The following is a 13439-nucleotide window of genomic DNA, read 5'->3' as shown; positions in this document are numbered from 1 at the left end:
ATCCTCGGTGAATTTTCTTCTTCTGCTTATGTTTTTAGATCGACATGGGCAAAAGGATCCATTTGGCTCTCCTTTTTCTATATTATACTTGAGCTACAGATGGATCCAAGTATGGATCCAGTAGTACTTTTGAACAGTTGTTATCGTCCTTCATTTCTCTGACTTTGGTTAAGTTCTCATGTGTTCCCCCTTTTTATCCATGTCATTAATCTAGATGGTATATCAGTACCTGAGCACCAGATTTTCTCTGAATTGTCAATAGACTAAACAATATCTAGATGGTATATCAGTACAATAGGTTGCGGCTGCCGCCAGGTCCGTGGCAGCTGCCGTTCATTGGCAGCCTGCACCACCTGGCCGGGCAGCTTCCTCACCGTGCCCTGCGCGAGCTCGCGCAGCGCCACGGGCCGGTGATGCTCCTCCGTCTGGGCGAGGTGCCCACGCTGGTGCTGTCGTCCCCGGAGGCAGCCCGCGAGGTGATGAAAATCCAGGACCTGGCGTTCGCGACGCGGCCGCTGACGCCCACCATGAGCGTAGTGACCTGCAGCGGGCGAGACATCATCTTCGCGCCGTACGGCGAGTACTGGCGCCACCTCCGGAAGATCGCCGTCACGGAGCTCCTCGTGGCGCGCCGCGTCGCCTCCTTCCGCGCCATCCGCGAGGAGGAAGTGGCGGCCATGCTGCGTGAGGTCGGGTCCGCCGCCGCGGCCGGCTGCCAGGTGGATATGCGCGCCCGGCTGTCCACGGTCGTCTCCGACATCACGTTCCGCGCCGTCATGGGCGACCGGTGCAAGCAGCGTGAGCTGTTCCTGCGAGAGCTCGACAACCTCGTTGGGCTCGCGACGGGGTTTAACCCCGTGGACCTGTGGCCGTCGTCATGGCTCGTCAGACGCTTCAGCGGCACCCTGCGCCGCGCCGAGGAGAACGAGAACCACGCCCTGGTGTACGGTATCATCAGGGGCGTTATCCAGGACCATCTCGACAGGAATAAGCAGGGCGAAGAAGACGAGGACATGCTTGACGTGCTGCTCAAAATACACAAGGATGGTGAGATCGACATGGTCGCAGTCGAAGCCGTCATCTTCGTATGTACTTCCTCCATCCATAAAATCCTCCACCAATTAAATAATATTGAAGATTTGTTTAAATTTAATTGTATCTACTCCCTCGGGTTTCTTTTAATCGACTCGAATTTAGTATAAAGCTGTACTAAATCCGAGACAATTAAAAAAGTCCGTAGGGAGTATGTACTAACCGGGGTTTAGATATAGTATTTCAATTTAGACGAATTTACGATATCTTTTTATGGTATAGAGTTAGTAGTACAAATCATCTCTCTTTTTCATACCCCCTACACTACAAAAAAATTATTTGACAAGCACTACCGACAGGATCTCTTCGCCGCCGGCAGCGAGACATCGGCAACAACGTTGGAATGGGCCATGGCAGAGCTGGTCAAGAACCCAAGAGTGATGAAGAAGGTGACGGCCGAGGTGCGCCGAGCCTTCAAGGCCGGCGGCATGGTGATCGAGGATAGGCTCGGAGAGGTGCCGTACCTGCACCTTGTCATACGGGAGACGCTCCGTATGCACGGCCCGGCGCCGCTGCTGCTCCCACGCGAGTGCCGGGAGCCGTGCAAGGTGATGGGCTTCGACGTGCCGAAGGGCACGCAGGTGATCGTCAACGCCTGGGCGCTGGGCCATGACGAGCGGTGCTGGCCCGACGGTACCGAGGAGTTCCGGCCGGAGCGATTCCAGGCCGGCGCCGACGCGGCGGCGGTGGATTTCAGGGGCACCGATTTCGAGCTCCTGCCGTTCGGCGCCGGCCGGAGGATGTGCCCTGGGATGGCGTTCGGCCTTGCCAGCGTGGAGCTCCCGCTCGCCAGCCTGCTGCTCCACTTCGACTGGGAAGCGCCGGACCTGGCTGGGTTCGACATGACTGAGGCGTTCGGCGTCACCGCGCGGCGGAAGGCCGACCTCCTCCTGCGCCCTTCCCTCCGCGTGCCCGTGCCAAGCCCCTGACCAGCTAGAGTCCAAGTCCACTATATATTTCAGCACATATATATTGTTGCATGCATTCTCACTGTAATTGTGAACACGCCATTCCCTTGGTTTCGTCGAAGCCACTAGCCCACAAGAATACGGAGCTATAAATTTGATTTTCTTTAAAAAAAACTTAGTAATAAAATTAGTTGTGTGCATCGATTGCTATAAAAACCGGGGTGTCTCCATTGAAATAAATAAATAAAATATGTAGCACACCGGCAATAGGCTCATCGGATTCAGGTATGCAGGCAAATATGAGGCGTGCAGGCCATTGCTGAAATGTTACACTCTGAAGCTGAACGAATTGTGGTGCTTGAAGCCTCATGACCTAGACTCGAAGCCAAAGACAATGAGGACAATGCGTTTAAAAACGGTGACTGTCGATGTTACGCTTCGATCAATTTAGAACCAAGATTCCATCCTCCTTTTATTCCAAACTCCAACAACTGCCCGCCGTCGACCGACGCAGCCGAGCCCCCCACATCAATATCCCACTAATCATATCCCACAACACTCGGAGTAGTTAGTTTGTTATTCATCAATTGATTTGTTTGGTTCATCGTGCGGCACCCTCGAAAGCCAACCAAAACAAACAATAATTGATTTTTTTTTTGAACAGAGGGAGGCACCGGAGGCGCCAAATTTCATTCAACTCAAACAAAGTTTACAACATGCAGTACAATACCTGGATGAGTCATATAGTTTCCGACTAGTCCATTGACGATAGCCTCTCTTACGCAGGCATGTCTACCCCTCCTCAGCCGGATCCCCTGGTGGTCACACCCCTCGCCTTTGCCCCTCCTCCCCTCGTTCCCATTCATCTGGACCCGTCTCAGGGTTCCGGCAAAGCCATCAGCTCAGATACACATATGTCGGATCCATCTAAGCTGGCCGGAAAGGAAAACATGGAGAAGAAGGTGGACAAGGTCGCGAAAAAGTCCAAGGCCCGAACCCGCGAGCGTTAGGTGAAGGGACAATGGTGGCCCTGTGTCGTGAGAGAGAAAGAGCCGCAGAGCATGGAGTCGGAGGGACTCCTCAGTCCCGGTACCTAGAGGGAAGGGTGCTCCTTGCGTAGGTAGCAAGTATGTCACAAACTACAATCATTATGGCTTATCGTAGGTAGCAAAAAAACACATCCAACAAGCCTACGTCAGAGGCAAAGAGCGACTATATTTTGCAATACTGAAATTTTGTAGTGGCAGCATCATGTATTGACCTCAACCAAAACCACATAGGAAACATCTCAACAAATATACCAATTTAGTAAATAATATCCTTCGGTAATTTTCAATGCTAGTTTGAAATTGTATTTATCTCTGCGGCGGTGGCAGACCTTTTGGGCTGGTGAGTTTTTTGAGTGGCGTTGGGAGCAGATCCGGGCGGTGTTCGCGAGAGGGCATGCGTGAAATGGCGGGAGCTAGCCGGGGAGGGAGGTTATTGAGGGAAAAATGGAGGAAACCCAAATAAATATGGAGGGTAACCGGCTCTCCATCGCCGATAGTGCTGACCCACGCGCCTTTTCACCTTTCGTCGGTATCCCCGTGCGCACCCCAGCGCGTTGTGTTCGGCCTGGTATTGCCGGGCAAATAATAGGCCCAATCCGGCGAAAATTGGGATATAGGGGCGAGTGGGAAGAACCAGTGGATTTTTCTTCCCTTTTTTAGATACTGTTAATTTCTTTTGGATATTTAGGTATTTCCACCTTAGTAAATTGCTTTGATTTTTCCACTCCATCTTTGCAGGTGCTTCCACTAGTTGTCATATTCGCTGTCAATTCATGATCACTATTTGATTAATGCACATCGCAAAAAGATTAAGTTTTACAAGCAAATCATAAAGTGGTAGTTTTCGGACTATTAAGCACAAATACGATTACGGTAGTTTTTTTTACAGACACAAATGTGATAGTTTTTGCCACTGAGCTAGGGTCGGAGCGTAGCTAGGGTTCCACCTTCGCCGCCGCCGCCAGTGCGCCGCGCCGATGCTTGCTTGCGCTTCCGCCATGGACTCCACCGCCTCCCACCCGCCTGGATTCTCGCGTCGCTGGGCACCGGAGGGGAGCCCGGAGTCTGGTTCATCGGCGGCGCCTAGGAGAGATGAGCACGTCTCCGGGCTGGGCATCTCATCGGCGTCCTCGGGAGGGAGCGTTGCGCCGCGGCTGGAGGTAAGAGAGCAGGATCTGCCGGAGATGCGGGCCAGAGTTCAGGACCGTTTGGTCTGGGAGTTGCCCAATCCTTCAAGGGGCAAGCTTTGGACGAGGAGGATCGATGCGAGGAGGGAGGCCGGCGCCGGTGCCTGGGGTGCCTCGCCGCCGGAGATGCGCGGGCTTTGCTTCCGCTGCTACCTGCCGGGGCACCGCAAGCGTGACTGCACAAACGCGGAGGTGTGCATGCGATGTTGGCAGTGTCGCCATCCGGCCATGGAGTGCAAGCGGCCGAGAAGCCCATAGTCGGAGGAGGAGTTGCGCTGTCGCGCACTTGCCAAGTTCGCTCGCCGTTCTTCGCCGGAGAGGCGCCATGGGCGTCGCCTCGAGAGGGGTGCGAGGTCACCTTCGCCGCCCTTGCCACCGCCTCCGCCGCCGCGGCGCCAGGTCTCACCCCCGCCCCCTCCGCCACCACCGCGACGCCAGACTCCGCCCCCGCCCCCACCGCCGCCGCGGGCAGTTTCTCGGCTGCCACCCATGGAGGAGTGGCCGCCGATCGCGGTTGCGCCGCTCTGGTCACCGGCCCACCAGGAGGGTCTGGAGAATGCGGCGATGAAGCCGTTGCTGTGTGTGGTCAGGAGGACCGCCACGATGTGCGACCTGGAGAAGCGGCTTCACCTGGCCATGGTTGCTACCGTCGGCGGGAGGAGGCCGGCGGTGACATGTGAACAAGTGGCGGTGGCTTTGAGGTGGCGCGGGGTGCCGGAGGGCACAGTCTCGTGTCACACGTTGGCGCCGGAGAGTTTTCTGGTGGTTTTCGAGTCCAGGGAGCTGAGAGATCATGTCGCAACCATGCCGGCCGTGCTCGTCGCGGGCGCGCCGCTGCTGTTCCGTCCTTGGAACCGCCAGGCGCAGGCGTCTTTGGTGCCGATGAGGAGCAAGGTCACTTTGGTTTTGGAGGGGGTTCCACCGCATGCGTGGGACATGGCTGTCGTGGAGGATCTGCTTGGGAATGGTTGTGCGGTGGAGACGGTGGCGCCAGCGACGAAGGTGAGGACTGACATGTCGCTCTTCCAGCTGACGGCGTGGACATCCGACCTGGAGGCCATTCCTGTGGCGAGGTTGCTGGCCATCCCGGAGCCCGTCCGGAACGGCGGCGCGCGCAGTGCCCCGGGCAGATCGGTGGCCGTGGGTTCGGCGGATGGTTCGGTTGAGGAGATTCAGACGCTCCAGTACAACATTCTGGTTCATTTAGTTAGAGTAGAAGCATATGCTATGGATGATCTGGATCGTGTTCCTGGTCGTGGGCTAGATGGCCGGAGAGAAAAGGATGGAAACGGAGATGATGGAGGCGACGGTGGCCAGGGCGGTCGTGGGCGCAGGGTGACCAGGGACTTGGCGTGGCAGCGAGGGGTCCCTGATCGGAGGAGGGGGCCGGGCGGAGTTCCTTAGCGTAGCTCCGCCGTGTGCTTTCCCGCGGCGGCGCCAGAGTTGGAGAAGAGCTGGGCGTTGCCTGGGATGGCCAGCCTCGCGCCGCTCACCGTTCAAACGAGCCCGGCCAGTCAACAACTGCGGCGGCAGGCTTTGTCTGGTACAGCTAAGGTGGTCGACGCTGCCAACCCTGTGGCCTCTGGAGCTACAGCGAAAGAGTTGGAGAAAGGGGTGCCCAAAGTGCAAAATGACGAGGCGAGCTTGCATGAAGAAAATCTGGTCCTCATTCAAAAGCCACCGGTGGGCCAGGGCAGGGAGTCTGAGCCTATGGGAGCGGGCAGCGTGGAGGTTGTGGGGCATGTTGTGCCTGTGTTTGATCAAGTGGAGTGGATGGACGCGGCAGATTCTTTGCCAGGCGCGGAGCTCGAGGAACTAGGGCCAAGTGGGCCTCCGCATGTGGACAGAGGGGTAGTGCAGCCCAACAGGAACTCGTTGTCTCCGACAGGAGCGGAAGACTCAGAGAGGTCCCGGTCTCCAACGGGCTCAGTTGAGTCAGTGGGGTCCAGTCAGCGATCGGTTGCAGCGGATCCGAGGCCAGGCGTGTCTGGAGGGGTCGGGGAGCGCGGCGCACGGTACAAGGAAGATTTTATCTGCGTCCCGCTCTCTGGTGGGGCGCTCCACGATGAGTTCGCTGGGGCCACGTCACCTGCGGCGGATCCTCTGCGGCCAGTTTCTGTGTGTTCGGCTGTGTGCCTTGAGTCTCCACGTAGGGGGGAGGAAAGCCACTGTAGCACGGAGTGGACCGGGCCGAACAGCCTTATGCAGATGATCCATAAGGAGACTCACAGGCCAGGCTCGGTTTCAGATAGTGATGATCGTGCTGAGCTGGAACACGCTCGGGAGCTGGACCTTAGGGATGAGGAGCATCTGTTGGAGTCCTCAGAGCTGGCTAGGGTCAAGAGTTTTTGCTCTTCCATCCTGAAAACCCTAGCGCCACCCCTGCTGAGTGAGTTCGAGAGGACTACGGGCCTTAGGGCGGATGCGGAGCCCTTCACACCGAAGAGGGTGACGTGTAGGTCTGTTGCTGCGCTAGCCGGCACGCAAGTCAAGATGGTGTCGGCAGCGGAGAGTTCCTTGCTCAAGGCCTTGGGTTTCTGCCCGGAGAACCTCCCAGTCAAGGAGGATGACTTGAGACGCTTCAAGGAGTTCTTTGACTCACCCGTCCAGGACGCACACATTCGAGTTCTTGCGGCCATTTTTGGCAAGGAGCTACCCACGAGTTTTCACAGGGAGGCACACTGCTTGAGGGCAGTGCCGGCGATCTAGGTTGAGAGGTGGGTCGGAGTCTGGAGTTTTTGATTTTTTCCATGGATTGTACTTTTGAGTTGTTGTGCTGGAACGTTCAAGGTTTGAACGATCCAACGAAAAGAGATGCGGAGAGTTCATAGCTAGCCTTAGAGTGAGTATGGTGTGCCTCCAGGTGACGAGGCTTGATGTAATCGATGATTTTCTTGTTATGCAATGCCTAGGGCAATCGTTTGATGGTTATGTGTTTTCGCTGGCGGTGGAGACGAGAGGAGGAATCCTCCTTGCTTGGAACAAGTCCATTGTGGACATAGAACGAGTTAGTTACGATGAGTATGCGGTCACCGGGGAAGTCATCCCTAGGGACAACAACAGATGGTGGATCACCACCGTCTATGGGCCACAAACAAATGAGGATAAGCGGAGGTTCCTTCATGAACTTACGGAGAGGCGGAGTTTATGTCCGGGGCCGTGGCTGCTTGTTGGAGATTTTAACATGATCATGTTGTTGCGGTCAGAAACCCACCGGCGAGCAGCGACGGGCAACACAGTAGAGCCGGGAGGCTTCCAAGACTGCGGCTGGCCCTGGTCCCTCGAGCGACGGCCCGCAAAGACTCGGGACACACGTCCGATGCTGGTGCAAGGGCGTGCCACCTGACCTATACCTGGTCAGGAAGGTGATGGATTTGCCTCGCTTAGTTTCCTGCATGGCATACACGTAAACATTAAATACGAGCCTCGATCGGCTCTCGAGGTTGTCTCGTGAATCGGCTCAAGGAGCCGATTCACCCAGGATTCGTACGAGGTGTACGATCACATGGTGGTCCTGCTTGATCAAAATAAAGCTAACACAACCTACGACGATTTGGGGTTTTCACCGCATAATCGGAACATCCTACTCGTGATTGAGCTTGGCGGCCACGCACGGTGATCATAAACCGACCCTAGACAAGGCCTAAAAACCAACATGAAGTTGATCCCCGGAACATCCTGTCTAGGGCTAGCAAACTACACCCTACGTCCACTGGATCCTTCAACCCGTTTGTAAGGCCTAACTATGCAGATATTAAACTAATCCTTGAGGAACAAGGAGCAATCATAACGGATCGGATCTGCTAAACAATGATCAAGCGGGGTGCCGCCCTTACACCTAAGATAGGCGTAAGGGCGGCTAGACGTCTAAGGGTTTGATACGTCCAATTTGCATCAGTATTTTATATCATAATTTGCTGTTATTCATTGATATATTTCATATTGGGACACAATACTTATGTTATTTCATTTATTTTGCATGTTTCATGATTATTTGGAGATCGCACACCGGAGCCAGGATTCTGCTGGAAAAAGCACCGTCAGGATGCAATATTTCGGAAGATCAACTGTGGAAGGAAATTTTACCAAAAATCCTATTTTTCCAGATGACGAAGGAAGCCAGAAGGGGGAGCTGAGAGGACCCAAGGTGGGCCCACACCATAGGGCGGCGCGGCCCATGGCCTGGCCGCGCCACCATGTGGTGTGGGGGCCCCACAGCCCCTTTCGCCTCCTTTTCTTCGCGAAACTCTTCGTCCCGAAAACCTAAGCCACAGAGGGATCCTCACGAAGGGTTACAGCCGCCTCTACGGGGTGCAGAACACCAGAGAGAAAAGAGCTCTCCGGCGGGCAGGAATCCGCCGAGGAAATTCCCTCCCGGAGGGGGAAATCGACGCCATCGTCACCGTCATCGAGCTGGACATCATCTCCATCACCATCACCATCATCTTCATCATCATCACCGCCATCACCACCGCTGGACATCGTCACCGCTGTAGCAATTTGGGTTTGATCTTGATTGTTTGATAGGGGAAACTCTCCCGGTATTGATTTCTACTTGTTATTGATGCTATTGAGTGAAACCATTGAACCAAGGTTTATGTTCAGATTGTTATTCATCATCATATCACCTCTGATCATGTTCCATATGATGTCTCGTGAGTAGTTCGTTTAGTTCTTGAGGACATGGGTGAAGTCTAAATGTTAGTAGTGAACTATGGTTGAGTAATATTCAATGTTATGATATTTAAGTTGTGGTGTTATTCTTCTAGTGGTGTCGTGTGAACGTCGACTACACGACACTTCACCTTTATGGGCCTAGGGGAATGCATCTTGTACTCGTTTGCCAATTGCGGGGTTGCCGGAGTGACGAAACCTAAACCCCCGTTGGTATATCGATGCGAGGAGGGATCGCAGGATCTCAGAGTTTAAGGCCGTGGTTAGATTTATCTTAATTACTTTCTTGTAGTTGCGGATGCTTGCAAGGGGTATAATCACAAGTATGTATTAGTCCTAGGAAGGGCGGTACATTAGCATAGGTTCACCCACACAACACTTATCAAAACAATGAAGATTAATCAGCTGTATGTAGCGAAAGCACTAGACTAAAATCCCGTGTGTCCTCGAGAACGTTTGGTCATTATAAGTAAACAAACCGGCTTGTCCTTTGTGCTAAAAAGGATTGGGCCACTGCGGTGACCCAGCATACCACTGCATGTTGTAGTATACAAGTCGTTGATATGATCTTTGTGAAGGGACTTCTTCACAAATTGCCATATCCCTCAGAGTGGTACAACAGAAACATTGCAGGTCATAACACTCCATACTTTATTACAAACATTGTCTTAACAAGTTGGTATTCTCACAGGTCCTATGAGAACACCCTAAGATACTACTTAAGTACGATTACAACTCATAACAATATAAAAGAGAGCTCAACAACTTATTTAGGTAAGTTCTACGTTGCTCGGCTCTATGATGCTAGGGTATGTCACTATTCTTCCACCTCCGTGGCATCTGGTCCGTAGACTATCCCATAGTCTACGCCTTCCACTCCGTCGGTAAGATCAGGTTCTTCGTAGACCAGTTCGTAGCTTCCTTCTGGTGCTCCATCGTTGATGGCCTCCACCTCCGGATCACGATCTAGCAAGGGTGTCGAAAGAAAGTGAGTACAGAGGTACTCAGCAAGTTCTAAAAGAATAAAAAGGTGTTTGATGCACTAGCTACGACCATTGATCGGGAAATCTCAGGTCAATGCATGTTTTGCAATCATTTCTTCAAAAGGTTGCTTTTATTATGAAAACTATGCCCGTCGGTCTTCACAGAGTTGACTAGAACTTCGTGGAGTTCCTTTCCTGCCGCGTTCGCAGCTCCCTTCCCGAACAGGGAGTGACAGCCACAATTTGATACACTCTGCAGAGGTGCGTTACTTTTCCCACAAGAGATCTCACCCTTTTTGCCATCCGCAGGGACTTGCCCCCGTTCACACTTCCTTTGGTGTGAGGCCAGGTATAAAGATCCAAGCCCACACCGCCTTCTCCGCGACCGCAAACCCACCCTTTTGTCCAACCGTACACCTCCGGTAGACTTCCCCGATAATACGGCTTTACTCATGGTGTACTCCGGACAATCCTTCATAGATGGTAGAGATTAACATCACTAATGGATGGGGATTTAAAAGGATTTCCCAAACTATTGCGGCAGTGCCTCCAAGCACCCCACCGTCTCTACCAATCCGTTGGCGTGCGTAAGGAAAAGATACGACCGGCTTCCCCGCAGCCATTATAGATCTCATGGTCAACGCGGTTTGTACGGCGCTAGAATCACTGGACGGCATTGGTAATTTAATCCTAGGGTGATATAACCCGTTGCAATGGAACCTCCACCATATCAACACATACCATGGTTCCATTGCCAGCCATATAGTCATATTCATAGTTGGAAAATAACATTTCATTTGCGATGCAGGAATGATAAGTATATAGCTTTGCTTCAAAGTAGTAGAAAATAATCAAGTTGACATGAGCAAGGGTGAACTTGCCTGTGGACTGCGAGATAGTGCAGTTCAATGCAGTTGATGGAACCTGGACCTCGGGTTCTGTAAGAAGCATCATTGTCCGGTAAAGACAATGTTGTAAAATCCAAATAATGCAATCATGGATGTATTATTTTGTGTTGAATCCCTTTACCCCGCTGAGTTATAGCAATTTAGGGTTGTTTTTAAGATTTATGCCTTTGACAGTAATTTACAATTGCTTGAAAAGTATAAACCATTTTTTAATTCACACAAAGTACAACAATTCAAAGTAAAACTAATTACTTGGTAATTCCCTTAATTATTCCAAAAATAATTGAACATTATAAAGTTACCTCTATAGTTTTTGGAATGAAAAGGAGTACAGTATTTTTCTGGGAAAAATACCCCTTTTCAAAAGAAATGACTTGGAATATTAGAATTTCATTTTGAAATGTTTGAAAATAAGTATTTGAACTTATTTGAGATTTTTCATTGAATTTTAAATACAAGGACATAATAATTTTAAATTCCAAGTTATTATTTAAATTCTTAAAATTCATAATTTTGAATTTGTTTCATAAATTCCATTTCATATTTTATCTTTGTTAAGATTTATTTTTCATTCATAAATCCAATTTTTAATGGATTTTTAGAATTGTATTTTATTTATTAAAATTTGGCAAAGTTCTGGTCTTTTAATAATTGTTAAAAGACAAAAATGCCCCCCTGGCCCCTATTGGGCCCAGCCCAATACTCGAAGCCCATGGGACAGCCCATTATGGCTTGCCCCATAGTGGCTCGGTGGCGCCGAGCGGCCCACCTCGCACACTCACTCGTCTCTCTCTCTCACTCGTTCTAACCCTAACCTCTCGCGACCCCGTGGCGATGGCGTCGCCGCCATGGCCGCCGCCTTGCTCCGGCCATTGCCGTGCTCCTCCGCCGTAGCCACCTACCGATCTCGAACCGCCGCGAGCGGATCTATCGATCCGTCCGCGCAGTTTTTCCCTTCTCGTCCTCTCCCTGGCGAATCGCCTCCATCTGGATCTCGTGGAGAATCGCCTTGGGCGATCTGGTGGTCTCCGACGAGCCTCGTCCTCGCCGTCGACGTGCGCGCCCCTGAGACCGACCTGGCGCAGGTGCTGCTGGCAGTACCTGTGCCGTCGTCTCCGTGCCGTGCTGCTGTGGTGGTGTTCGTCGGCGTAACGCCGGCGCCTTCCCTGGCTTTGCGTACTGCTATGGCCGCGCGAGCACCGCCTCGCCATGCCATAGCCTCTCGCCACCGAGCGCGTGTAAGTAATCCTCTCCATCTCCTTCTCCTCTCCATGCCCGCGTCTCTCAAGCTACCGTGCTTCTTCTTCCTTATGCTCGTTACTTTACGGTGATCCCGTGATCACACGAACTCTGCCATGGTTGCTTAATCCACCTATGCTTCCCTTTGTCTGCAAGCTCATGGCCAAATCACCAATTTACGGTACTGGCCGTTGTTGTCTTGCTTGCTCGTACATGCTCTGTTTGCTTAACTCGTTGCTCCTAGCTTGCTCTAATTTGGCTATGCTCGTTGTGCTTGCTTATGAACTTGCTATCCATGCGATCGGCTTATGGGCTTGTTTGTGCTTACTAGCATGTTACACTTACTTGTCTAGGTGTGCTGCTGTGCATCAGTGACACTTGTGAGTGCCAATGGTGTCTGTGAGGTGCTCCTGTGCCTCCTGTGTAAGCTATTGATCCATTTGATCAATTCAATGCCAGTAATGTCTTACTGATTAATACTGTGGCTAAGTGATTCAATTTCCTTGTGATGCTGATGCTCAAGCATCACTATGCTGTTGCTTACTTAATGATCTAGACTTGTTCTAGTGGTTATGGATTAACTGTATTGCTTATCAGTATGTCGTTGTCGATGCTTAGCATGGATCTGTGATAAATTCATGCTTGGATTACTTAAATTATGATGAACTGCTTATGCGAGTGATGATTTAAATGACTTGCTTGTATATGAATTTGCTGTTCATGATTCTTTTACAAGCAATTAAAGTCTGAATCCATTTCTGGATAGTGATGTGATCTATTTGGCTTGCTCTTCATTGGTGCTAAGTGTGATGTGACCTCAGTAGCCTTGCTACTGATCGGTTGCTCACATGGTTGGTTGGATCTTGTTGGCTACTCATTTTTGCTTGCATATTTGGGAATCATATTAAGTATGAATGCCAATATGCTTGCCCGTGAAGAAATCTAGGGTTTCGATGGTTGCATGCTTAGGATTTTCTCGTGTAGTCTTGGCTGCTAATCTTTGCTATCTATCGGTGCTATCTCGTGCATGTGATCTTGCTAGTGTGTGCATCCGTGCATGATTTCTAGCTACTCGTGCACATGATCCGTATCCGGATGGTTTCTATCTTAGTAGCTTTTGGATCGGCGGTAATCCTTGGTAAAACCAAGTGATGATCTACCCATATGAGCATCTGCTCATCCCATGCTTAGTTCATGCATATGATGGATCAGATCCATTGGATCTCTTCCAGGAACTAGGTATACCTTATTCCAGCTCCTAGAAAGAAATATTTTGTTGTTGCGAGTCTTGTGGTTTGTGCAAAGCCCCTCACCTCCGGATCTTGGATGATCTTCTCAGGTCACCATGATTTCGATGGCTGAGGTTTTGTGTGTTTGTGCTTGTTCTTAAGCAAGAACA

The 13439-nt window shown here is 51.4% G+C and overlaps 1 protein-coding gene across 1 annotated transcript; it reads left to right on the top strand.

Annotated features, from left to right (window-relative positions):
* Positions 1-278: 278 nt before the first annotated feature.
* LOC124650221 (desmethyl-deoxy-podophyllotoxin synthase-like) lies at positions 279-2091 on the top strand. The gene is made up of 2 exons (XM_047189780.1): positions 279-1085; positions 1392-2091. Exons 1-2 carry the CDS (start codon positions 279-281, stop codon positions 2019-2021), a joined length of 1437 nt encoding a protein of 478 aa, XP_047045736.1. The 3' UTR covers positions 2022-2091.
* Positions 2092-13439: the final 11348 nt, after the last annotated feature.

The sequence above is a fragment of the Lolium rigidum genome, chromosome 1 (assembly GCF_022539505.1).
Source record: "Lolium rigidum isolate FL_2022 chromosome 1, APGP_CSIRO_Lrig_0.1, whole genome shotgun sequence".
Taxonomy (NCBI): Eukaryota; Viridiplantae; Streptophyta; class Magnoliopsida; order Poales; family Poaceae; genus Lolium; species Lolium rigidum.
This window is presented reverse-complemented; position numbering and strand designations above follow the sequence as displayed.

Bases quoted from the DNA above. Each gene is read 5' to 3' on its own strand.
- LOC124650221 (XM_047189780.1), top strand. From the start codon at position 279: ATGGTATATCAGTACAATAGGTTGCGGCTGCCGCCAGGTCCGTGGCAG. The intron at 1,086-1,391 runs GTATGTACTTCC...CACTACCGACAG, and splicing joins CAGTCGAAGCCGTCATCTTC to GATCTCTTCGCCGCCGGCAG.